This window comes from Desmodus rotundus, chromosome 1 (genome assembly GCF_022682495.2).
Source record: "Desmodus rotundus isolate HL8 chromosome 1, HLdesRot8A.1, whole genome shotgun sequence".
In the NCBI taxonomy this organism is placed as follows: Eukaryota; Metazoa; Chordata; class Mammalia; order Chiroptera; family Phyllostomidae; genus Desmodus; species Desmodus rotundus.
This window is the reverse complement of record NC_071387.1, coordinates 161232156-161258903: the sequence shown is the minus strand read 5'-3', so window position 1 is coordinate 161258903 and position 26748 is coordinate 161232156. Positions and strand designations below refer to the sequence as shown.

Below are 26748 nucleotides of genomic sequence, written 5' to 3'. Positions count from 1 at the left end.
ATGTTTAGTCAGTCAGATTTGGGCCCTGAAATTTTTGAAGTTACTCCTAAAATTATTAAAAATTCCATTTTTATTTTCTATAAACAGCAGAAAAAATAGAATTTTGTTTAATGACATGAAAATACATAATGTACTTAAATGTAAGATTATTCTTTACATGGAATATAAGCAAATTATAAACTTTAAAGTATTGAATATTATAAATTAAAATATTAAGAATGAATTAGTATAAATAAGAATCAATTTAACAAAGGCTTGGGCAATATAGAGCTATAGTACTTTACATAATTAAATTCCATATTTAAATGTATTTTCTAAAAACAATTTTAGATATTAGGCCTGTAGTTCATGGCTACATATATTTCCCAGGGCTATTTTAAAAGTAGCATCTGAAAAATAAAATCCTAAAATATTTATGCTGTAGAGAATTTTTCTTTTTCTTACTTTTTAAAAATTTATTGGGGTGACATTGGTTAGTAAGATCATATAGGTTTCAAGTGTACATTTCTATTGTACGTGATCTATATATTGCATTGTGTGCCCAATTATTTTTCTATAATATCTTGGTCTTGACAAAAAATAAGAGGAACTTTAGAATAAAGTGAACAATTTGGCTTTTGCTCACTGTGGTCTTACATATGAATGTATTCCCAGGAAACCATTTTAAATGAACAGAAAGGGTGGATTATTCAGGTGATACCATCATCTGATAAAATCTTAGTGGATTTTCCAAGTTTAACATGTAGAAAATGCCTAGTTTATACATATCTGATCAAAGTTGTCTCTCCTTCATCATTTCTGAAACTTTAAACTGGATTAGTTAAGTATATTGCCAACTACTTAGAAATGCATTCCAATATTCATACTCCCTCTGCTATTTTCCTAATACCAATTTCATTTATGAAACTGTTTTTTCAACTTCTGGACTTATTTTAAAAATTTAATAATTAATATAGTGTTATTGAAATTTTAGAATGGTTGCCTTTCCTTCACAAAGAGAAGTTATATGACATACTCAGCAATCCAATGTATAATTTCTGTTTAGTTTTTGAAACATGGAGAAATAAAAATGGCTTACTAATAATGCTTGTCTATAATAAATTCACTATGAAATGGAATATGAAGTAGAAATTATTAAAAATATTATCAAATGCCAAATGCTGAGTTAAATATTGAGAAAATTTATTTCAAGTGGCTTATTTGAAATAGAGCATTTGAGATTTCCATGTTCCTCTGAATATAAAATGATGCTATGGTATGAGTTTAGTGAACTATGTGAAAAAAGAGATCTTTCTGTGGCACTGGGAGCGAACGGACTTTGATGGGACTGTGGTGCTCTCCCATCTGACTGTGAGACCCACTGAGGGACTGCTGAGAGGAAGCAGCAGTCCAGAGGTAGCTGGGACCCTGCAGGTCCTGCCAGGGTAGCATTTTGGGACAGACTATCTCTTTAGTTATTTCCGCTGTGTGCTTTCCAAGATGTTCAAATTTTTGGTTTATTTTTTTCTTTTGGCAGAGAAAAAAGAAGGAAAACCACTTATTAATTCCCATTGATTATATATAATTAAAGCAAAAAATGACAAAAACCTAGTTAACTTAGGTTTAAGCATCTACTACTTTTACCTAAAATATAAAGATTGCTGTAGGTAAAACATTTTTAATATTAAGTTAGTGCTGTTATAATGTAAGCTTTTAACATCCAGACTGATCCTCACATGTAGTTATCTAGTTAACCACCTGGGTTCTCAACTGCCTCCTTGTTGAGTTACAGACACAGCAACAGAACCCAAGAGTTCGCATACTAGCAACTGAGAGTATGCTACACAAATATTTGTACTTCACTATTCAGAAGTCAATTTGCTTTCAAATGTAATATAAGATATTGAAACAAATTTAAATTATTTATGGTAAAGTATGAATCTAAGAGATTACCTACTAATAACATAAAGTACATCAGTTGATAGACATGTGAGTGCTTTCTGCATTAAAAACCTCGGAAGAACACGTTCTTCACATTTGGGATAAAAAAACTTTTTTTAATAGTTTGGGCATCAAAATAATTTGCATAAAGTTGTTATGAGGTGAGTGGATATTTTAACTGGAAAAGCCTTCCCCTTGAAAAAGTTACTTATACTGTGTGTGCAAAAAACATCTGACTGCGAGTCACAGGCCTGGATTCTAGCTTTTGCACCACCACTGATTAATCAGCAGATGAGCCCTGAGAAAATAACCTTTCAGGGCTGGAGTTTTCACAACCTTAAAATGAGGGAGGTGGACTAGATGATCTCTAAAATTCCTTAGAAAAATGAACAAAATAAAAACCCATGATTCTGTGTTATTTCCAGCATTACCTTTAGATATAAATATTAATATTTTATAAATATCTCTAAGTGTTTGAAGTGTGCGGGGGTGGTCAAGGGGAGGGGTCATAGGCATGTGCTCCTAAGGCACAAACCACCTTTACTGAGGAGCTGCAGAAACTTATTTCCATGCTTTGCAGAGAAAAAAGGAAGCTTCAGTTAAAGAAAAAAATACCCCAACAATTATGCTTTGTTCAGATCAAAGGTTAATAGGGAGAATTAAAAAAGTTGCACTTATTGATTAAAATGTATCCTAGAGATTAGTTCATTTAACAAATATTTATTAAATACCTACAAAGGCAGTGTTTTAGTGGTTGGACATATCAGTGAATAAAGCAGATAAAGATCATTCTGCTGCTTAGGATTTTTCAAGGTTCACAGTCTTGTAATTAATAGAAGAAACAATTTTCTGGGAAAATTGTTTTCTACTATCAGTCCACTAATCTAGAACAAATAGAATGTTCTCTTCACCAAATGGCAAGAATCAATGAAAACTCAAAGGAAATAATACTTCAATCTGGTGCCTTCCCTCAAAAGTGATATTATATATTCCTATTTGATAGAACATGTAGTGCAATGAATGACTGAAAATCAAAGTTATAATGGGGAGATAATGGGGACAACTGTAAATGAACAACAATAAAAAGAAAAGAAAAAATAAATAAAAAATAAAAGATTTTTCCAAATTAGACAAAACTCGTGGAGTAAGATTCTTTATGACGTGATAAATCAAGTAGTATAGTCAGCGCTGTGACATGTGGAAATTACATTTACAGGCATAAATTCTTATTTCTACATGTTTTCGTTGTCTGTCCAGAATGAATGGGATAAACCAGAGTGAATAAAACAATGTACAAAGCCAGAAAAATCAATAAATATTTGATGACTAAATGAAAGGGAAAAAACAGAAATACAAATCACGTGTCCATCTCATTTCCTCCAAATGGTCTTTTAGAGAAAGAAACACATTTATAATCATAATGTATTTCAGTATAAATATCACTCAGTTTAAAAAGATTATTATTTCCCATTATATCAGGAATTATTTGTGGACTTTTAAACTTCTGATTTTCCTAATTTTTCTTTTTTAAAGAGAGATTTTCCTTTCTTCTTTGCCCTTTCTGCTAGTGGAAAGTAGTAGTCTCCCTCTTATTTGGTCTCTCATAAGCCCCTAGTGTTTTATCTCAATTCCCTAAGAAGCAGAAATAACCAGCTCTTTCCTCACACTAGTTGAAGGTACATTTCCCAGTCCAATTCTCTCCTTCTCTGAAGACCCCAGACTTCCCTGCCTAGGGAATGGTTGTATAAATAACTTAGCAGTACTAAAATTACTAGTGATAAGAACCATTTTAAGCCCTCATTTCTTTTACTATATACAAGATCAAACTGGACATCTTAAATGATACACTGCTCAAATGTTACCAGCTTTGTTAATATTTTCTACTATTACCAGTTCCTAAAAAACCTATAAATATGATTTACCAACACTAGAATATTCACTATTTCTTGAGATTACTTTATACTCTCTCTGCCAAGTACTTCTATTAATCCTCTAAGGGCCAGTTTCTGTTATTTCCTCTTTAAAGAATCTTTCTAGTCTCCTTTCCCCTACTTCCTTAGCACCTTGTTCATACCATTATCAGGGAGGGTTTAGTACACTGCTGTGTCACATGGGCCCTGATTTGTAGGAAACCCACTTCAGAGGAAAGAACAAAAACTGTTCAGAGAAAGTCATTACCTTAATGTGAGGCTGCAAAATGTAATTTATCCATAAAATAAAATTGGTATCTCCCAGAACCCTTAAAATTGATGTAGCAACATATAAATCACCTTAAATCTTATTTTAAATATTTCAACATGGCTTTTAGAAACTCTTTAAATCTTAGTCTTTAAGAACAAATTGATAAGAAAGAAAATTTTAAATCATTAAAAAATAAAAGGTTCTTTAAAAATGCCAATCATTTGAAGCCCTGCTGGCGTGGTGCAGTGGCCTGAGCACCGGCCTGCGAACGGAAAGGGCACTGGTGCGGTTCCCGGTCAGCGCGCGCCTGGGCGGGGGGCCAGGTCCCCCATTGGGGGTGTGCTTCGATGTGTCTCCCCCTCTCTCCCTCCCTTCCCCTTTCTCTAAAAATAAATATATAGAACATTTAAAAAATGGCAACCATCTAAGTACTTTCTATATACTATACTTTATTTTATGAGCATAATTTAGACTTATCAATGAGGAAGAGAAAAATAACACTAACTTCTTTAGAGTGGAAAAATATAGCCTTTAGTTTATGGTTCTGAAAATTTAAGTCTGAGGTATATTCTAGAATATGTAACTATGCAGAACTTACATAATTTAAAGTAACTGAACTTTTTTTGAATCCAAAATTATTCATGTGGAATTTGCTCCTAATTTTGAAGAGAATAGTATCTTTCTAACTGAAAGAAATACTACACAATTACCAAGTTTATGAAACTATGAACTTAAAAAACAGTTTTGCGATTTAACACTCATTCAGAAATAACTTCTTCACAAAACTACTTGAAGTTTTACAAGTATTGTGTTGTACAATTAAAGTCTAACATATAATTTTATTTGAATATGCCTTTTTCAAGATATGACAGTTTTACTTTTTAGAGTTTATTAGTTCAACCTCCTTATTTTAGGTAAAACAAAACAGGAGCAAATTTCTTAACTGCCATTTTTGTCTTTTTACTGCTGTAACATTCTGCTACAGTAATATATTTATAGAATAAAGGCAGGTACACATACCTCATTCTCACAACCAAGTCACCATAAATAAATTGTCTGACTCCGCACTTCCTCGTAGGCCCCCAGCTACTGTGTGACCAGGCACTCAATGCAGACTTCTTTCCCCTTGCTGCCACTCAACCATGAAAAGCTGAAGAGGCAGTGGTATTTCAGGTAAGCAAGTTAATTTGCATATAAAGCACTAATTAGCATGTGGCCTTGGTTCACTGGACTAAAAGAAATGTGAAAACTGAAATAAAATAAACTCAGTAAGCTTCATCTCTGTTTTCTTAAACATTTTTGGTGGCGTTTTAATAATATATGTAGTCTTTAGTTTGTGTGTTTAAAGTCAGATGCTGACAGGGAATAGTAGAAGGTGGGTGGGGAATGGTGGTAAATGGGTGTGGTATTATTAGAAAAGTATCATCATTATAATCAAACTGTTCATTATAACGTGATAACTTCTAATGAGGTTCAGGGGGAAGGGAAGGAAGCAGTTAGCACATTCTGAGAGAGCATTACAGAGTAGCATTCAATAAATATTTGGTTGGTTTCAGAGCTGGCTCATAGAGTGAATGAGCAACATTGATGGGAAGACTGCAAAAAACAGAAAAAGATAAAATAAAGCTTTGTTCTTATGTTTAAAATCTCACCTGACCAATTTATTTTTAAAAATATCATCCTGTTAAAGTAGGTAGTATCTATTGATATTGTTACTGTAAGCCACAGTATTGGCATAGTATATCTGATTTTCTGTGGGGAAATGTCTATAAATTATGTGTAGAAGGGAAAATTCTGCTTGCTTTAGTAGAATATATTATATCTTCCAGAGGACCTAATAAAAGTAGGCAAAGAACAACTGTTGGAGATCCCAAGAAGATACTGAGTTGTAATTATAATACACATATCAACAACATATAAGAAAACATAATTTAGATGACGAATAAGATCTTTTATTCTCTGCTTTCAGGTTTCTCTTACTATATCTGGGGTGTCAGAGTTGAAAATAATTCTTAGGTAGTTTTACAGAGTACCAATATTTACCAACCACTCTTTGGTATAAAAGAATGTCAGGTTAATTCATGTATGATTTGGCAAAGAAAGTGTAAGTCATTGATCTTTTTCTGAAGCACAGACCAGCCAAGCAAACTGCTAACAATTCCAAATAGCAGCTCACCTCTCAGTTGTTAGTCTCATAAAGTGCAGTATTTATACATGGGACACTAGTCAAAAAGCTGTAATTCTTAGGTCTCAGAAATAATGTTTTTAGCTAAAGGGAAGCAAAATTTGTCACTCCGAAGTATGCCTCTTTGGGATATTGATTATTTTAAGCTGGTTATTTTAAGAAACTAAATACTAAGGAAGAACCTTTGATCTTCCCCCTAAATACCTAAAACAATTAGATAAAGGACCTGCTCCAGAACGGGAGTTTTCATTATAGGCAACCATAGTTTAATACGAAGTAGCGTGCGTGCAACAGGGAGGAGCCTAGCAAGGGCCTTTGATCAAAGTCCTCTCTGTGTTTCATTGTTAAAGATGGTCCAGCAAACATCTGTTTACCAACTACTTATTTTTTCATCTCTATGTGAACTGTGAGTTGTCTTTCTCCCCTGAGAAGTCTCAAACCACTACCTCTCCCCCTAACGTCCTTCTCCTTAGTTCAAAACGACATATAAGCCTCAACTGTCTAATTTCTCCTCCGGTATCACATTCTTATGTACATATGTAGTAAATTTGGTTATTTTCACCTGTTAATCTGTCTCATGTCAATTTGATTACACTAGGGAGAAGAACAGGGAAAAAAGGGAAAATTTCCCCTTCCCCCACACAGCTAACATATTTTCCATTAAGAAAAGGCTCTTTTAAGTAAGAACATTAAACATTGTGCTTTCTTAATATCAAATTGTCTTTAGTACATAACCTTCTTTAGTCCAAAAATCTGTTAGAAAATGGTTATTTGCCAAAAAGTAATCTGCTTCCACCAACATTTAGCAAAAACAAAGTACAAAGTGATATAGAGCCTGAAAAAATATGGGTTTCTTCAGTAATTATATAAATTACATAAAGATCAAATATCTACCTTACTTGGTCCTGGGAAGACATAGCTTTAGACAGATTTAATCTTTCTTCTGATATTTTGATGTACTATTTCAAGCAAACACAGGGAATAAGACACACTCTATGACATAAAAATTATTCTAGTCTCTTTCAAGGGAAAAACATCTGAACATAATTTTAGAAAATGATAAATACGGCGGGTTACGATTACTTATCTGGAAAAGTACTGGAAAAGTAATGCAAATATATTCACTGTAACGTTTAAACAAAGGCATAAACATTTTTTAAGGCTAAATATTACTTTTTATTCATTCTGCGTCCATTTTTTAGTTAATTCAATTCCCTTTTTTTGTACAAGATTTTTCTATATAGATTTCTCTTCTCTATTTTGCTATTCTATATTTTCCTCATGAAAAAAATATATTTTTTATTAAATGTGCTAAGTTTATTGAAGTCATGTGCTACTGAGAATATTATTTGGAAAAATCATTCCAGAATGTTGTGATGTTACCATTTCATTTCAGATCGCTTAGACATAATAAGAACATTCACTTATATCTGTAATTCCATGAGATGTTTTATGAGATTTCTTTATGAAGTTTTTTCCTGTGGAAAAGTAATGGAGCATAAATTACACATCAAATGGAGTTTGCCCAGGCCACTTTGCGGCTCTTCTATGCTCTCCACAAGCGTCTCTGTCACACACTACTGACGCCCCAGTGGACGGGCGCTCTTGGTTAACACATTTTAATCCCAACTAGTATTAAACTAATTTAGCTCACCAAATGACATACTTGTGCTGGCATAGTCTACTGATAAGCATAAATATGGAGTTTATCTCTCATACATCTTAAATATTCTACCATCATCAATACAATTAAAACAACTCATAAAATAACTGTAAAATATTAACAGATCCAGTTTCTTACATGTTGTTTTGGCAACTCAGCACAGGGTAATATTTAGGTTGATTCTCTTGATGTGGATTTAGTCCAATCATCAAAATAACTCACTTACATTATGGGTCTTGTCAAAAAGATTCTATTCCTGAAGTCCTCACTACTGTATATTAGATACAGGTGTGTGACAATGGACTTGTGGACTGTGCATGGGGACTGTACTGGCTGCTGGTCCAATAAGCTATAAAAGTTTGACAGTATTCTATAAGAAACTTTAATAATTTGTTTTAGAGCAACTTATATTCACGAACACACACAGACACACTTTTGTGGTGTCTGTGAGACTAGTAGCTGGAGTCCTGTGCAACCTGAATCAGGCTCTGTGCTGCCTCTCACGACTGACTGAAGTCACAAGGACATGTCAACCTATATTAGTGTATTAAAAAAAAAACTACAGTGGGTATGAAAATAAATATTTGGGATTTATAATTTAGGATAAATTATCAGCTGGCTCAAAGAAAAAAGAAGCTAAAATAATTTTCAAAAGCCACTCTTAATTTTTCATTAAAGAATGCAAGTGTTCCCTTGCTTGTTTTCCTCATTTTATACTATACTTCCACATAAACTCATTCCAGATGCAAGTGTGTGAGACAGGTAATTTACCTAAATGCACCACTGCAAAAGAAAAATGGTACTTTGTTCTCATCCTCTCATATCAACCCTTGATATGCTAGGGAAATTTCTGCTGTTTAGATAGTAGACCTTTCAAATTCACACACAAAGATAACAACATTTGTTAAAGAAACTAGCCTATGGGGTTGGTCTTCTGATACAAGTGGCAGATAATACACAAGGGTTGGCAAAAGTAGGTTTACAGTTGTAATACAATACATAATAACTAATAGATAATAATACAAGAATAAACTGCTTCACATACTTACAACTGTAAGCCTACTTTTGTCTACTCCGTATATTTTTACTTCCTTTAGAAATAAAATGATACTCTCAGATTCACCTGGTTATTTACCTGTAAAAATGAAATACATACTTACAATTACTCATGTCTAAACTATATAAAATAGTCTTTCTACAGAACAGATTTTTACATAAATTATTAATGCATCAAAAGTCTTTTGAAACTAGAGTTCACTAATTTGACTAATTTTAAAAAGTATAAAAATAAGCAAGATGAGAGAATTCAAATTGTACAAACTAAAGTTATTTCTACATCTCCAATTTGAAAATGCATTTTGGAACATATCTTAAAATGGATACACGTACACAACATAATTTATAAGACAAATTCAAATGGAAAAGTATTTACAGATGTCAAAAGTATTTGTAATGTTGGAGATCATTAATAGATTATAAAAATGACAGAAAACAGTATTCATACTCGCAGGCATTCTAAGTAATTAATTCTATTTTACTCTTTCTTGATAAATATCCTACTGTGCACAAAAGATACCTGATTACTCTATTCTCTGGCATTATAACTTGTACTTAAGATTACATCTGATTGCTGGGTGGAATGGATGATACCTGGCAACAGCCTATACATACTCTCTTCCCACAGTTGCTAGCAGAGTTGGCCCTCAGCAGGGATGAGCAGTTGGTAAGAGCCAACACTTCACTCCCAGCAGGATTTCTTTGACTTCCCCCTTTCTCCCTGAAGCTACTGCCTCCTTTCTCTTTCCCTTTAGAGTAAAACTCTTTGAAAGAGTTGGACATACTCATTGACTCCAATTTCTTTCTTTCCAGTTTACCCTGAATCCACTTTTATGAGGTTTTCATCCCCATCACTCCATTGAAACTGCCTCACCAATGACCTTCTTGTTAAATCCCATGGTCAATTGTCAGTCCTCAACCACTTTGAACTATCAGCAGCATTTGACACAGTGGGTTGTTGCTCTCCTCCTTGAAACTTTTTTTTTTTTCATTTGGCTTCCAGGACACCACAATGCCTGGTTTTCTTCCTACTTCACGGTCTGCTCCTTCTCATTCTTTGCTTGCTCCTTCTCATCATCCTGACTTCTTAACATCAGAATGCCTTGGGGTCCTTGTAGAGCTTCTTGTCTCTATCTAAACTCACTATCTTGGTGATGTCATGCAGGCTCATAGCTTTAAATGTTATGCATATGCTAATGACTCCCCAAATTATGTCTTTAGCCCAAGCCTGAAACATAAAACTCCAATCTCTGATATCTTGTTTCCTACTCACCTCTCGTGAGTATCTAAAAGCCATCTTAATCTTAAGTTCAAAATTAAATTTCTTATTTCCCCTCATACCTCCTCTTGAAGTTCTGCCTACATGCATAAATGTCAGCTCTGTTTTCCAGTGGGATAGGACCAAACTCTTGCAGTCACCCTTGATTCAGCCTTTTCTCTCACAACACATGTCCCAACCGTCACCAAATCTGTTGGCTCTAGCTTCATAATATATCTAGAATTCAATAATCTCTTGTTGAAATTTTGCAGTGACATTCAAACTGGTCTCCCTGTTTCTATCCTTCCCTTATGCAAAACTAATCAAGACATAGCAGCCAGAATGACTCTGTTCAATCCTTCTAATCAGAGTAAAACCCCAAATCCATACAATGACCTACAAAGACTACGTGATATGGCCTTCTGTTGTCTAAGACTCCATATCTAACCACAGTGAAACCTCAGTTCTCAATCGTCTTGGCTCTCAAACAATTTGGTTCTGACCAAGTTGTTTAAGGAGAAATGTCTCAGGGGTCTAATAAACTTCAGGTCTTGATTTCTACCCAACAACCCTTTCATGCTGATACTTGTATGATCAGTCACACATCTCTCAGGTGACAAACAAAAGAGATTTGGTTTTCAAACAAATTACTTCTCAAACTGTTTTTTGGAATGAATTATGTTTGAGAACTGAGGTTCCACCATATTCTCCCCAGCTGATGCTCTACTTTAGCTACCCAGCCCCTCTCATCTCCGCAAAAAGCCAGCCATGCATTAAACTCAGGGACTTTATGTCTGTTTGTCCCTCAGCCTAGAACACTCCTCCCAGATATCATATGCATGTTCCTTCATTTCCTTCAGGTATTTACTCAAAAGGCATTTTCTCACTGGGTGCTTCTTTGGACACTTTACCCAAAACTTCTGTAATGCTGCCTACTTTCCCTTTCAGTTCCATTTTTCTCCCTAGCCCTTATCACTAACAGATCATATATTATAAAATTATTTATTGTATTTATTGACTGTCTCCCTAGACTGTAAGTTCAATGTGGGCAGTGATTTCTATTTATCTTGTTTACTACAGTAGTAACTCTAGTATGTGAGGGTAGGGGGGAGCAACAAATATTTATCACTGAATGTTGTCAGCAGTCTTAGCCACTGATTCTCAAATTTTAGTTTGTAAGATTCATCTGTTAAAAACAAAACAAACAACAAGAAAACATAATGGACTTTTAGTCCCACATGTCCATTCCCAAGAGTTTGGATACACTAGGAGTGGGTGACTTCCATGGCTCTTGTGTTAGTAGTGCACAGAACACACTTGGGGAAACATTGCTGTTGATCCCTGCCCTCCGGATGTCTTACAAAATCTCTTGTGGTGACCATATTCCAATAGAACAGGAGTGGGCAAATTATGACTCATGAACTAAATCTGACCCAACACTTGTTTTTGTAAATAAAGTTTTTTTGGAATAGCCATGCTTATTAGTTTATGTAGTGCTAAGGCTGCTTTTATACTACAACACTAGAGTTGAGGAGTTGTGACTTCAAAGACCTCAAAGCCTAAAATATTTACTGTCTGGCTTTCACTGTTTGTGGATGCTTGATGAGTTATTCCTGAACACTATCTAGTGATAAGCCATTTTTTAAAAAAGGTGAAGGCATCCTAATGTATACTTAAGACAAATCTATTCCACCTGTATATAGGGAACTTATAATATTCCTTCTTTAATCTCCAAAAAAAAGGACCATTTTTATTTCTGTAACCACCATTAAATAAAAAATTAAGTTGTGTTATAAATAGCCTTTGCATATTTGCAAGTTGGTATACGTATTTTCCCCCACGAGACTTTAATAAAAACTTCAGCATTCTGGAAAAAAATTTTGTTTAGATATTTTTTACAAGAAAATGTACTTTCAAATTATTTGAAAAACAGATTAGCTTTTATCACAGATATAATTTAAAATGTGGTATTTTATTGTTTCATTTGAATATCTTGACACCTTTAGCTTAGTGACACCTTTAGCATGAAAGTAAAAGGAGAACCAATATCCATCTAGAATGGCCAAGCTAAGTTTCCTAAATACTCATTTTGACAAAGAAATAAAAAAAAAGGTCTTCTAAGAGAAAACTACTTCATTCCATCTTAATAGGAAAACCTAAGTAAAGTTTCTGAACCCTTCATCTGCTCTCTGTTCATCTAGTCACTGTTGTAGGCCTTTAGTTGTTTGAAACTGCATTTTTTTAAAAAGCTCACTTAGTTACTCAAGCTGAGCAGTTTTAATTTGTTCTAATAGTTGAGGCCAGACAAACTATTACCACAACTGCAGGAAAGCATTATCAAAGTCAGCAGCTGTCAGGAACCTTTATTTTTTCAAGCTGCTTTTATCTTTATACTAGAGAATGGCCTGTTCTATTTTTAATATTTACAATCTCTGTTCTTTAAAGATTCAATATTACATTTATAAGAAAATAAAACTTAATTTTTATTTCTTGAACTTTGATAAGTAAGTACCCTTCCCCACCTCCATTCTCTAAATCATGGTGTATTAATTCTGAGAAATACTATTTTTAATGCTTGAATTTTTAAACTATATATAGATCATATTAAATGGTATAATTAGGTAAGTCAGTTCTGCTTCAGATTTTCAGTATCTTATGTATTTAAACTAAGAAAAGACTAATCTACTTCTGGTCAAGATGGCAGTATAGGTAAACATGGCTGGGATCCTTGCACAAGCACATCAAAATCACAGCTAAATTATAGAACCACCATCACTCAGAAATTGAGTTGAAAGGAAGTCTGATAACTACAGAATTAAAGAAACCACATCCATTCAGACTAGTAGGAGGGGTAGAGATGTGAAATGGCCTGGTCCCACATCCATGTGTGGTGGATAAAAATTGGGGTGGGATATCTTGGGAGTGAGGAGTCCAAGTACCACACCAGGTCCCCCAGCCCAGGGTTCCAGTGCAAGAAAAATAAGTCCCCACAACTTCTGGCTGCAAAAACCAGTGGGAATTGAGTCGGTGGAAGAAACTTCTGGAGTCTCAAGCAGTTCCTCCTAAAGAACCCACACACAGACTTACTCAGACTCACTCCCTCTGAGGTCCAGCACCAGGGTAGCAGCTTGAAAGGCAGCAGTGACATACTGGGAGAAAGTGAAGTATCTGGCATCAAAGTGAGAGCTGGGGGACAGCTTTTGCCCAGATGGAAAGGCAAGCAGAGGCCATTTTCCCTTTTCTGAGCCCTCTCCCCATGGAGCCACACAGTCACAGAGCTGGCAGGTGGATGCCATATCTGAAGCTCCATCAACTCATCACTGTGTGCTCCACCCTGGAGATACTGAGGCTCCATCCCACTAAACTTACAGTGGTTAACAGTGGCTTTTCCGTATGAATGGCTGGTCTTGGTTCACCCTTCACAAAATCCTAAATCCTTTCAAACAAGCAAGAGTTGGCCTCAGTGAGCTCCTAGCCCATGTACCTCTCACTAAGTGGCTCTAGGGACAGCACTAGGTAGCAGCCAGCCAAAGTCACAGCTTAGCTTCGCCTGGGAAATTCCAAGCCTAGCACAAGTATCAGCCATCTTAGATTGCTTTATAGCTCATGCAGGGTGACTGTGGGCAGAACACAGGTCGGGGCTGACATAGGGCTGCCCCTCCTGGGAAACCCCAGGGACTGCACACCCAGTAGATAACTAATTCCCCTGTACAGCTGATCCTCCATGGAGGGTGGAGGTTGGTGGTCAGTGGTCAAAGACACTCCCTGCAGCTGACTGGCCTGGGTAAACCCTTCCCATTGATCTGCCAACAGCAACCAAGGCTGAACTACAAGAGGAGGGTGTACTCAGACCACACAAAGGTACACCTTGAGTACTAAGCTTGGGTGATACAGGACATGCTGCCACCAGACCCTATAGGACACCTACTACATCAGGCTACGCTACCAAGACACGGAGTCATGGCAGCTCTACCTAATACACAGAAACAAACAAACTTTGTCCTAACGAGGAGACAAAGAAACATGGCCCAAATGAAAAAACAGATCAAAACTCCAGAAAGGGAACTAAACAAAAGGGAGATAAGAGATCTATCAGATGCAGTGTTCAAAACACTGGTTATAAGATAGATGCTCGAGGAACTTGGTGAAGACACCAACAGCCTGGATCATAAAAAGCCTGGATCACAACAGCCTGACTGGATCATAAGAAGATCCAGTCAGAAACAAAGGATACACTAATTGAAATAAAGAACAATTTTCAGGGAAACAACAGTAGAGTGAAGCCCAGAATCCAATCAAGGATTTGGAACATACGGAAGCAAAAAACAACCAATCAGAACAAGAGGAAGGAAAAAGAATCCAAAAAAATTAAAAAAAAGAAAAGAAAAGAAAACATCCCAAGGATAGTGTAAGCAGCCTCTGGGACAACTTCAAGAGGTCCAATGTTTGCTTCATAGGTGTGCCAGAAGGAGAAGAGAAAGAGCAAGAAATTGGAACTCTATTTGAAAAAATAATGAAAAAAAATTTCCCTAATTTGGTGAAGGAAATAGACATGCAAGTCCAAGAAGCACAGTGAGTCCCAAATAAGATGGATGCAAAGAGGCCCACTCTAAGACATGTCATAATTAAAATGTGAGACATTAAAGGTAAAGAGAGAATCTTAAAAGCAGCAAGAGAAAAGTAGTTAGTTACCTATAGGGGAGTTCCCATAAGACTGTCAGCTGATTTCTCAAAAGAAACTCTGCAGGCTAGAAGGGACTGGCAAGAAATATTCTTAAGTCATGAATAGCTGAGACCTACAGCCAAGATTGCTGTACCCAGTGAAGCTGTCATTTAGAACTGAAGGGCAGATAAAGAACTTCTCAGACAAGAAAAAAATGAAAGGAGTTCATCATCACCAAACCATTACTATATGAAATGTTAAAGGACTTATTTAAGAAGAAAAAGACAACCAAAATTATGGAAAATAAAATGGCAATAAATACATATATATCAACAATTGAATCTAAAAAACAAACTAACAAACAAGAAGAACAGAGACAGAATCATGGATACAGAGAGCATTTTGATGGTTGCAAGAGGGGAGATGGTACAGGGGAATGGGTGAAAAGGTGAAGGGATTAAGAAGTACAAATAGGTAGTTACAGAATAGCCATGGGCATGTAAACTACAGTACAGGAAATGGAGTAACGGAAGAACCTACACATGGCCCGTGGACATGTACAATGTTGTGGGGACTGCCTGAGGGAGTGGGGGGGGTACTGGGTGGAGGGGAGTAATGGGTGAAAAATTGGGACAACTGTAATAGCATAATCAATAAAATATAATTAAAAAATAAAATGTCAAACTTAAACCCTAATCTTTTAGTTTGTTGTCTGAGATCAAAGATAGTATCTATCACTTCTAGGGAGAAGGAAAGGGAGATTTTCCTGAGGTTCAGAGTTTTCCTAAGACTATTTTCACAACCAGCCACGGTCTGGAAGGGTAAGAGGAAAGGCAAAGCACTGACAGTAAAGACAATATGAAGATTAATATAAACAGAAGGGAATTGAGAAAGCATGTAGACTATTTAGCTGTATGTATAAATAAGAGGGTAAAACAGGTGCCACTGATAATAAGATACTTGTATTCTGAAAGTCTGATTAGGAATTGCAGAGCAGATGGGTATACTTAGTTATGAAGGTATCATCAAAATGCAGGACTTATTTCCAGATATAGGTTAAATATATCAACCTCTAGAAAAATTTAACCAGAGCTTGCCAAAACATTTATTTTTCTTTTTCAGTTTCAAGTGTTAGCTTAAATAACCATTTTTCTCATTTTTGAACATATTGATTTTTTTCTTGTAAAATATTAAGAATATTCATTACCCTAAACTTTCTTTTTGTCTTTGTTGCTTTATGAAAGTGATTTATACTGAGCTTTTCCTAGTCCATAATAGCACCATGGAGAAAAGGGGACATATCTTTCTATTTTTTGTCCTTCTTATTGCGTTATTACTATGTCAAAGCGTTAGGTCAGCTTGCTACATTGCAGTCTTGCTAAAAATAAAACCTTTGGAAAACATACCCTGAACAAGTAGAGACGTCTGCAAACCACCACTAGATGGCAAGGCAGCTTTATCATTGCTAAGGCGACGCCTGCAGAGAAAACGTGGCTGACAAACCTGCTGCAAAGTACTTTCCACCTTATCAGAGATGGGATCAATCTAGATTTTAAAATACGGATGGCCACTCTAGTTGGAAATTAAAGTATTTGGTATATATTATCTTCAACAAGTATTTATAATCTTATTCGTGTCAAAGCCTTAAACTTAGAACCCAACATCAATACATTATTAGTTTTCAACAGTTTCAGTTAAGAAAACTAAAGATCCAGTGACTACAATACAGTAAATATATCGAGATAAAAACCAAAACAAAAGATAATATGGTAACAATATCAAAAGATTATAGAGAGTTCAAAATTAGACAGTTACAAGTATACCCCATATTGGGTGGGTATGCACTCAAATATATGTCAGTATGTATTAAAAGATTATGTTGTGTTTTTATATAAAAGATACAGATATGTTTAGTGGAATGACAAAAACAAGATATAGTTTTCTTCTTAAAAGTTTTCTTGTGGTAAAAAAGAAGAAAGGAGGAAAAAATAAAGTATTTTCACCCCTTTCTCCCAATTGTTTTTGGTAGAAATAAAAAATGTTCATTTTTTAAATGTGGTACAAGTTATATGTAGTAAGTTCACAAGAGAAGTTTCCTTGTTACTGAAATCTATAAAATTATAAAACTTGATAAGGTAAGAGTTAATAGTCTTAATTCTTTGAAAACATAAAAGAATGAGAGCTTTATTTTATGCACTTTACTAAACTATTTTGAATATTATACATAAGTGAGAAGAAAATATAACTGTTTCAAGGAACACTGCTGCCTAGTCAATAAAATCACAGGAATCAAACTTTACCTATCTTTTAGTAAGAATGCTGTGAGAATACATAAAAGATTGATGTATAACTCAAACTTCTTAGTTTACAGTGAGACTTCTAAATAAGACTCTCGCACAGGGACAGGAGAGTCAGAGTTCAGACTCAGTTCTAAGTCCACTATGTGTATTCACATCACAACATAATACTGCATTTTCTTCCACTGAAACTGCCAACTGAAAGTACAGGCTACTGAACATGCAGGTTTGAAGCTTACTAGGAATGGAAGCAAGATTTCCCAACTTAAGAAAGCTGCTCTAAAATCATTCACCAGTCCCACGGTAGGTCACATTGAGAACTTACAGGGTATTATATACAAATTATTCCCTTAATTAAAGACTCCCGGTAAATAAATATATGTGACTTACTTTAAATGGTTTTATTTTACTAAATTGATACCTCCTTTTCCATGTTCAACTATTACCATTGATTTTTTTAAATTGGTTTCCTATTCAACAACAAAAGCTCTCCCATTTTAATAAAAATGTCAAAGTGTAAGTACGAACAACATTAATATCTGTCATAAGTAGACAGGCACTAATCTAAAGATTGCCTTCCAGAATGGACTGGCTAAATGTGAGAGGTATTGGTCAGTTACTCATTCTAGAGTTTAAGTTAATTGCTATCATTCAAATGCAGTTGTTACAAAATCACAAATTCAGTTTGTGACAATTTCACTAGGTAATGCATTTAAGTCTATACTTAGATCAGAAGGGAAGGGGGGGCTTTGTTCTGCAGTGTAAACAGGAATAAAGGAATTACATTTGTCTATTCAGGAGAACTATTTTAACGTATTTTTATAGTATGATCACATAGTGAGTGGAGCTCAGAACTACTGAATCCAGTGTCTTATGTCCTGGTTACAAATTCTTCTTCTTGCTTTAGTTTCACTTTTTCATTAAATTCTAATAGGTTCAGTCCTTTCTTGCTCTAGTCCCAAGTAACCTTTGCACTTCTTCACTAAGAATGGGGATTCAAAACCATGCTCATACTCTACATAATTCTTGGACCTCAGTATCTCTTTGAACTGGGTTGGAAACTGGTGTTAGAACTTAAATTATGACTGTCTGTTGCGATCCGTACTCACAGAAAGCAGCCACTCTTCCCTAACAGTGGTTAAGGCCCAGTCACTATAGGAAATGGATGCTGGTATTTAGGAAATACTTGGCTAGTGTGATCCCATATGTACCAAAAGGTAATAACATGTTATTTCTTTTTAAAAAGCCTGATAGTTTCAGTTTTTCAGTATTTCAGAGAAGCATATCCAGGGAGAGTGGTCATATTTCAGCCAGTTGAATAGGGGAAGAATATTTGGGATTAGCTGGAATGGCCTCCCTGGATAGAAGAATGGCGTGCATCAAATCTTAACATATCTAAAACTTTTTCTACCTCCCCTCTTTCCTAAGTCAGATGAGGGCATTACAATTTTCCAGAAGGCCCAAAGTAGGAATCTCAGACTTATTCTTGACTCTTCTAGCTCTTTTTCCTTTTTCTTCTACTTCTAATTTGGTTAATCAACTGAGGCCTATCAAGTGTAACTATGAATTGCTTCTTCCTTTCCAATCCCACTGCCACTGCCTTGAGTATGTGCACAAACTCTCTTGTTTGGGCTCCTGTAATAGCCAATCAACCGGTACCCCTGTATCCAGTCTCCTAAATGGGTGCTGCTACCTTTGTTCATCTTTTAAGCATCAGTGTTTTGGGAGTTTTGTTGTGTATGCTCTTACTGTCTTATTCTGTCACTTTCTCCCTGGACAATTAATCTACCTCTGTGGATTCAAGTGCCCTTAATATGATGATAATCCTGCCATTTTTATCTCTATCCTAGATCATTGTTTTAGGCCTTAAACCTGTAAGTTCATTGGCCTAAGGGATATTTTTGGGAGGTCCCACAGGAACCTCATCTGTCCCACTTCAATCCTACTCCTCATCTGTGGTCCCTATCTCAGAAAATGAAACCTCCATCTGTCATCTGTCCAGGTTAGCCAGAAACCAGGATATTACTTCTGAATCCTTTTACTCATAATCCCGCATTTATTTGTCACTCAAATCTTTCCTCTTTCTCCATACCCACTACCACTGCCTTACTTCAGGCCATCATTAAATGTCCCCCGATTGCTGCAGCAGACTCCGAAACATTCTCCCTACCTTCAGACTGGTGCCCCTGCAATCCCTGCTGCACATTGCAGCTGCAGCGATTTTTCTAAAAAGGCAAATATGGACATGCCTCTCTCCTGCTTAAAATCCTTCCATAGCTTACTACTGCCCTTTAGATCAAGGCACAAAGGCTTAACTAATCTATTAGGCCCCTCCAAGTTCTGGATATTCATCACTAGCCACTGCCCCTTTAATTAATTAAGCTACAGTTTTGCACTTGGTTTCTCTGCTTTACACTCCGGGTCTTTGAAATTTTTTCCCCTCTCTTTGAAATATTCTTTCCCTCTCTCCCTGCCTCCTGTGCCAAACTCATCTTCAGATGCCAATGTGGATTTCATTTATTATTTCCCTGAAATGCCTCTCCCAAGATTGGGTTTGGTAGCCTTCTGATTTGCTCTAATAGCACACTACTCATTTAATATAGCCAGTTTTGTTTGTACTCGAATTGCCTTTTCTCTCTCTCATTAACCATGCCATGTGTTTCTTGAAGGCAGGGACGTTATGTCAAATTGTGTCATAGGTGCCTAACAATGCCTGAATCCACTCTATAGTTTGAATTCAGGTCACTGCCCTTTTTAAAGATCTCTGACAGCTCTTACATGCCTACCAAAAAAAGACTCAAGTTCCTAACATGGAATAAATGGCCCTTCTCAATATGCTAGATGATACCTTCCCAACTTCACGTCCAGGAACTCCTGCCTACCTTCTTCCTCTACTTTCTGTAGGTACTACTCTGAATACTTCTGCACAGGGTCATTCTAATGCCTCCACACTTTTGCTTATACTGTTCCCTCTTTCTGGAATAGCATCCCTTTGGGGGTTCCCCTGAAGAACGTTTTCTAAAGCACTCTGAGCTCCAATTCAGGAAGACTCAATAGCTCTCTTCTAGGTCACTACAGAACTTTACATTTTACTCTGTTACAGCACTTATCTTGCTGTATTATAGTTACTTTTTTTAAATAATATCTCACTGGCTAGAAAATGATCTTCAGGAAGATACATAAAATATATACTCATTTTTAGATGTTTGCAATAGTGCCTGGTACCTAATAGTACTCAACTGTTTATAACATCAAAATAATTAAAACAAATTTAACTCTTTTCAACTACTGTTATCAAGATTAAGGCAGAAAGCAGGTAAAGGAAGAAGAGTTCATTATACAAAATATGAAACTGAAAATGTGTTGGTTTATACATTTTGCTTAACCCTAGACTTTAGCTTCCTAATCAAATTATCCCCTTTATTAAAAAAGTGCCACATAGAGAGGTTTCTTCTTCTAACTCTTACAAGCACAGTCTTCTGATTTACTTACTAATTCCAATGTATCCTTGGCTAGAGAGTAAAAGAACAAGGAAAAAATAAAATGAGCTAGAAATGTTTTATGAGTAATGATCAATCATAAACTTTAGAAGTTAAATTTAATGACGAGACCAGAAAGCCTTGATGTGGACCCCAGACCCGATACTTTCTGACTTTGTACAAACCACTTAGCTACCAAGCCTTGGCTTTTCCACCTGTGTGATGGAAATGATAGTGATGCACACTTTACACCTGGGGTTATTGTAAAAAGTAAGAGTTTATATATGTAAAACATTTAGAACAAAGCGTGGCATAGAGTAAGCAGGTATTGTGTTAGTTATTATTATTATAACATATTATATTAATTCCTATAATGCCTTCCAACTCTAGTTTTTAACTCCTGAATTTTTCCTAATTTTTTCAAAGGGTGTTATAAAATTAACTATGTAGTTAAAAAAAAACCCTTTAGAATCTTTGTTGGTTTGGGTTAAAAAACCATCAGAATTAAAATATGGATGCCATAAAATTAAAAAGGGGTATACTATAATTCTAAAATCATTATTATCATTGCTAAAATAAATGGTCTTGTTGAAATTTTTAAAAACTAACATACATATATTACAATGATTTTAAAATGTGATGTAATATTAATTAATGAAATTCCACCTTAAAAGCCACAAAGATGATTCTCAAATATTTTGATAGAGCCTATAATCTCGATAAGTAAATAGGTTATGATTTTGCCATATTTTAAAAGTGCAGCCAAATCTTGATTATCATTAGTTTCTGGAGATACAGATAGCTTAGAAGTTTAAAATCTATATACCATTTCACAACTTCATCATTAGCCTTTGCTCCCACCAAATCTTTACTACAGTTAACTTAACAAGCTCATTTTCATTCCAACTCCTTTCTTTCTTCTTGAACAATGAAATTGCAAAATAAAAAATGAATAAAACTTTGACAATAGTACAGGAAGGAAGGGCTAATCTATACATTACATATCCAGTCTCTGAATAATCAAGAGTTGGCCGCCCAGCATTATGTTTACCTTACAAATAAAAACAGCCTCATTCTCCTTTATATCTTTAAATAAAATCAAACAGGAGTTCCTAGGCCTTAACATTCCCAGCCGGAGTTTCTCTGAGTACCTGAAAGAACCCTGGTGGTACAGGACCTACTGGCATGCCATCTCCTGGGGGAATGTTTCCTAGCACTGGACTGGGAGCTGCTGCAGCACTCTGCAAAGAATAAAGGAGAAACAAACCTATATCATTACAGAGCAGGCACAAAACCAAAACCTAGTGATAATGGTAGGAGGAAAAGCTTTTCATTCCCGGGAACAAATATGGGTCATTTCCCCCACTACAGAGGTAAATTAAGATACAACAGTTAGTTTAGTATATGAGTAAGTTATTTGGCTTAAACAGGTTTCTACACTTTTTGAAGTCACAAAACTTTAATATGATGGTATATTTCAATGATATGTAAAAAGCAAATAATATGACAAAATGATAAAAGTTTAAGAAAATGCTTTCAGGCACAGGCGTCTTAAATGGCAACATCAGTAACAGTAGGTAAACATGTAAGTAGTAAGTTTGACAATGGAAGACGTAGGAGTGGGAAAAAAGGACGTCCTTTACAGGGCACACTTTTCTATGTGTCCTAACAAGTGCAATTAAGTTTCTGCTTCCAGGTGGCGACACATTATTTATTCCCTTTCTGATACACTACAGTGGGTAGCCAAAATACAACTGATAGCAAAAATAAGGTGGTGAGAATAAAAAAGTAATTAGGAGATTGAACAAGAGAAAGGAATTAGATTTGGAGAGATTAGTCTCATGTAAATAGATTATGAAAAAAATCAGATTGAAAAATTCAAAGCCTACTTCACTCACAATTTCATGTAATCCTGGGGCTTGGTTACATAGGAGTAAGAAAAACTTTGGGTTTAGACTCTTAATTAAATCAACGTTTTAGACTGAATTCTTACACAGAACAGTAATGTACACAACTGTTCTACAAGCATGGATTTCATCTCTCAACCTGGTCAGACATATTACAATCACTGAGAGCTGTCAGGAAGGACCCAGAAATATGCTAAAGACAGATGGGTACAGACCCAACAGTTCTGCCGTGAAGGGAACTCAAAACAAATCCTGGATCTACTGTATCTGGTTAATTATAGTAAGAACTGCTACCAAGCATTAGTTGCACTGGATTTGTGTAAATTTCCATTAGAATACCATGGAAAATCCTTTATTATGCAATACATCCATGATTATTTAGTGTTGATTTTTTATCTTTCTTGCAAAAAAAAGAAAAACATACAAATGATGTGGCTTTAAAGCATTTCTTCTAAGTAAACAGAATACATTAAACTTCAGGGCAAATGTAAAATTATCATCATTGAAAGTGTCTCTTTAGTGACTTAATTTCTATGCTTTTAATATATACTTTCAGATATGTATTTTCTAACTGCTCTTAAATAATTTATTTTATTACGTGATTTAAATTTCAAGGATTTTTTGAGAGTGACAACTTTACTTTTAATTTTTTATTTTATCCCAAGTCACTAATATAATTGAACCTATTTTTTATATATCCAATATATTAAATTTGGTATTTTCAAATAAACTTAATTAGGAAACAGTTATTTGCTTTCCCAAGGATATTTAAAGTGAACTTTAAAGAGTCACCGTAAAATCTTTCTTCACGTTGCTGTGTATTTGTCTTTTAGTCTGTGCGGTCATTTCCTCTCCGGCCCTTTCTGTGATTGTATCATTCTACCCTCTAAGATGGCATATGTCAACCTCTGTTCCTTCCTCTTTTTGAGTTATTTATTTTTCCCTTGCATGTATGCCCAGGACCATTTTTCACTTTCTCCTTTTCCTTAAATATTATTATATAATTGAATTTAAAAATATTTTTATTTTCTAACTCCTTATTTTTGAGTTTAAGGATACAGAAGTATATTGTAAGTGTGTATTTTCTCTTCTTAAATAAAAATCTGAAATAAAAGCTAAAAGAGTTCTTACTTTAGCCTCAGTTGTCAATAGTGGCCTCCATACTTCTGTATGGAGGCTTCAAAACCACAGGCACACAATACAATTTTGCTTATAATAAAATTAGGATGCAATTGCTTGCTAAACAAAATTAGCATTTATCAAGATACTATATGTTAAATAACTAATAGTTTTATTTACTAAGGATGTTATAGAACCAGTTGCCTAATTATATATTGGGGAATTAAGATAGAAAGTCTATATTAGGTGGAATAGGAAAAATATTTTAAGTATATAAAATTGTGAAGGTAATAATAAAGAAACTAATATAGTGATACAATTATTAGAGACTGAAGGAGGACTAAAGGGAGGGATGAGTAGGAAGAGACTGGGCAAGAAATCCGGATTTTTATTAGGAAGCCATCTGTACTATTTTTAAGCCATTGGCAGGTACTTTTTTGAGAAACATTTCAAATGGTAATGTACTTCTCAATCCCTTTATCTTTCTCACCCAGTCCCCCAAACCTCCTCCCCTCTGGCAACCATCAGTCTGTTCCCTGTATCTATGAGTCGGTTTCTGTTTTGTGTGTACATTTATATTATTGTTTAGATTCTACATGTAGTGAAATCATATAGTATTTGTCTTTCTCTGGCTGACTTGTTTCACTTAGCCTAATACCATCTAGGTCCATCCATGCTGTTACAAATGGTAAGATTTCATTCTTTTTTATGGCCATGTAATATTCCATTGCATGTTTGTGCCACAGCTTTTTTATCCATTCATCTATTGATGGGCATTTGGGTTGCTTCCATATCTTGGCTATGGTAAATAATGCTACAGTAATATAGGGGTACATATATTCTTTCAAATAAGTATTTTGGATTTTTCAGATATACAAGGAGGGACCCCCCAAAATTTGGAATTTACTTATAAAATATTGTGTATTTATTGTTACATGTTTAAACCTCAGTCACCTTCAAAGTACTTTCCATTTGATGTGATACACCTATCAAAATGTTTTTTCCACTGCTTAGAACAGTTTTTGAACTTGTTGATTTTGATGCCTTTTAGTGCTTCTGCTGTTTTTCGTTTCACCTTGTCCACACTGGCAAAATGTTTCCCTTTAAGGATTTTTTTTTACTCAGGGAAACAAAAAAAAAGTCACTTGGGGCAAGATCGAGTGCATAGGGAGGGTGGGATATGGAGGCCAAGCTGATTTTGGTCAAAAACTGCTGAACACTCAGCACGGTGTGTGGGCAGGTGCGCTTGTAAATCACCCACCACAAAATGGGCAAAAGTGTTGAGACTTCAAAAAAAATTCACTGAAGCCCAATGCAGCCTCTCACAACAACACCAGCTGGTACACTGACACAGATGGGTTCCTAGAACACTAAACTAGAGGGGAAATCCTGTACTACAAGGGATCCACCCTCCCTAAGATAATTCTGTGTTTAGGGGGATCACCCCTTCCACCCCGGAAGTGGAATCACTGGGTTATAAGGGTTAGTGATTGGTAGTTATAAAAGAGTGGTAGGAATGTAAAGTACAGCATAGAAAATATAGTTAATAATGTAATAACTATGTATGGTGCCAGTTGGTTACTGAAAACATTAAGGGGAACATTTTGTAAAGTTTACTATTGTCTAACCACTGTGCTGTACACTTGAAATTAATACAAAATAATACTAAATGTAAACTGTAATAAAAAATTTTTAATGAAATAAAAAATAAAATGATGATAGCAGTTATCTTCACAATTTTAATGCAAAGCACAGTTAAATATTTTAGTTGTTGGTTGAAGACATTCTTAATCATACTTTTTGTGTGTAATATTCTAAAAACAATTTTCAAAGAATCAGGAATAAAAAAAGAATGTTTTTGACTTTTCATATTTGATCGGTGTTATTTGGTTTTTCTTTTGGAAGCATGATATAAGTAATCATATACTGATAGTTTTCTTAAACTACCATTGTGTTTCTGAGATAAGCTAGAATATCATGGGTGATCCTTTTAATAAGCTAATAAATTATATTTGCAAACCTTTTATTCAGGATTTTATACTCTAAATATAGACAGGTTGAAAGCATTCCGTGCTGTATTATATTTTTCAAGCTTGAGCATCAGGATTATTCTATCTTCTCAAAATGAATTGGATGGCAAACTGTCTTTGATACTGCTCTGAAGTAGTTTATATAATATTGTGCTTATCTGCTTTTTGAAAGTTAAAAAATATGCAGCAGTAAAACTGCCTGAAAACAAAGACATTTTGGAAATAATTATCATTATTCTTTTTATATTTGCTACTTCTATTTGCTTCAATTCTCTTCATTTACATTTTTCCCAGAGCACTTCATTTTATTGAGATTTTTTAGTTTTATTTATGTACATACTACTTTCACATACTTTAAAAGGGTCCTCTGTAGCAGCTATGAGAGAATCTGCTGGTAGACTACAAACATCTGTTTTTCCCTTCTCCCTTGGTAACAGAACTGCAGCCAATTATTATACGTTAAACACACACAATGCCAATTATATCAATAGCTATAAAATATGACCAAATGCTAAGACAAACCTACTCCCTGAAATTTAAGGTTAAATTAAATGCAGATATTTTTAAGTTTAAAAAGAACTCTTATTTCAATGAAAAAAAGATGAAAAACATTTTAATTTTTAGACTATAAAAAACCAGTTTTTCAGTTTTGGAAATTCAGATCCTAGAAACAATCTAAAAATCATTTACATTATTCTTGGGCATTTGTTTGCATTGACTAAGTAAGTTCATTTTTTAGCATCACATATCTACCCCAGGCTACCCCCACAGATTTTCAGTCACCCCCTGAAAATCTGGAGAACCAGCATCACTGATTGTTGTGATACTTTTTTAGGTCTGTTTAAATCACAAAAAATATTTTTTAGGTTGCTTTCACCAAATCTTAATTATCCAGAGAACAGTATTCAACCTCTTAGGCTTCCAAAAGAGTGACACACCCAGAAATAGCATTAAAAACAAAATCAAATAAGCAAAAACCAAACATCTGTG

The 26748-nt window shown here is 35.0% G+C and overlaps 1 protein-coding gene across 10 annotated transcripts in view; it reads right to left on the bottom strand.

The window, feature by feature from the left end:
• The window catches only part of SSBP2 (single stranded DNA binding protein 2), a 249913-nt gene that overhangs the window by 63216 nt on the left and 159949 nt on the right, over positions 1-26748 (bottom strand). For 5 of the 10 annotated variants that reach the window (XM_045197919.3, XM_024563571.4, XM_024563572.4 and 2 more), the window contains exon 5: positions 21854-21943. The exons of the other annotated variants lie outside the window; for them this stretch is intronic. In XM_045197919.3, the coding sequence (XP_045053854.1) occupies positions 21854-21943 (90 nt within the window). The remainder of the gene's footprint in view (positions 1-21853; positions 21944-26748) is intronic. 10 annotated transcript variants of the gene reach the window in all.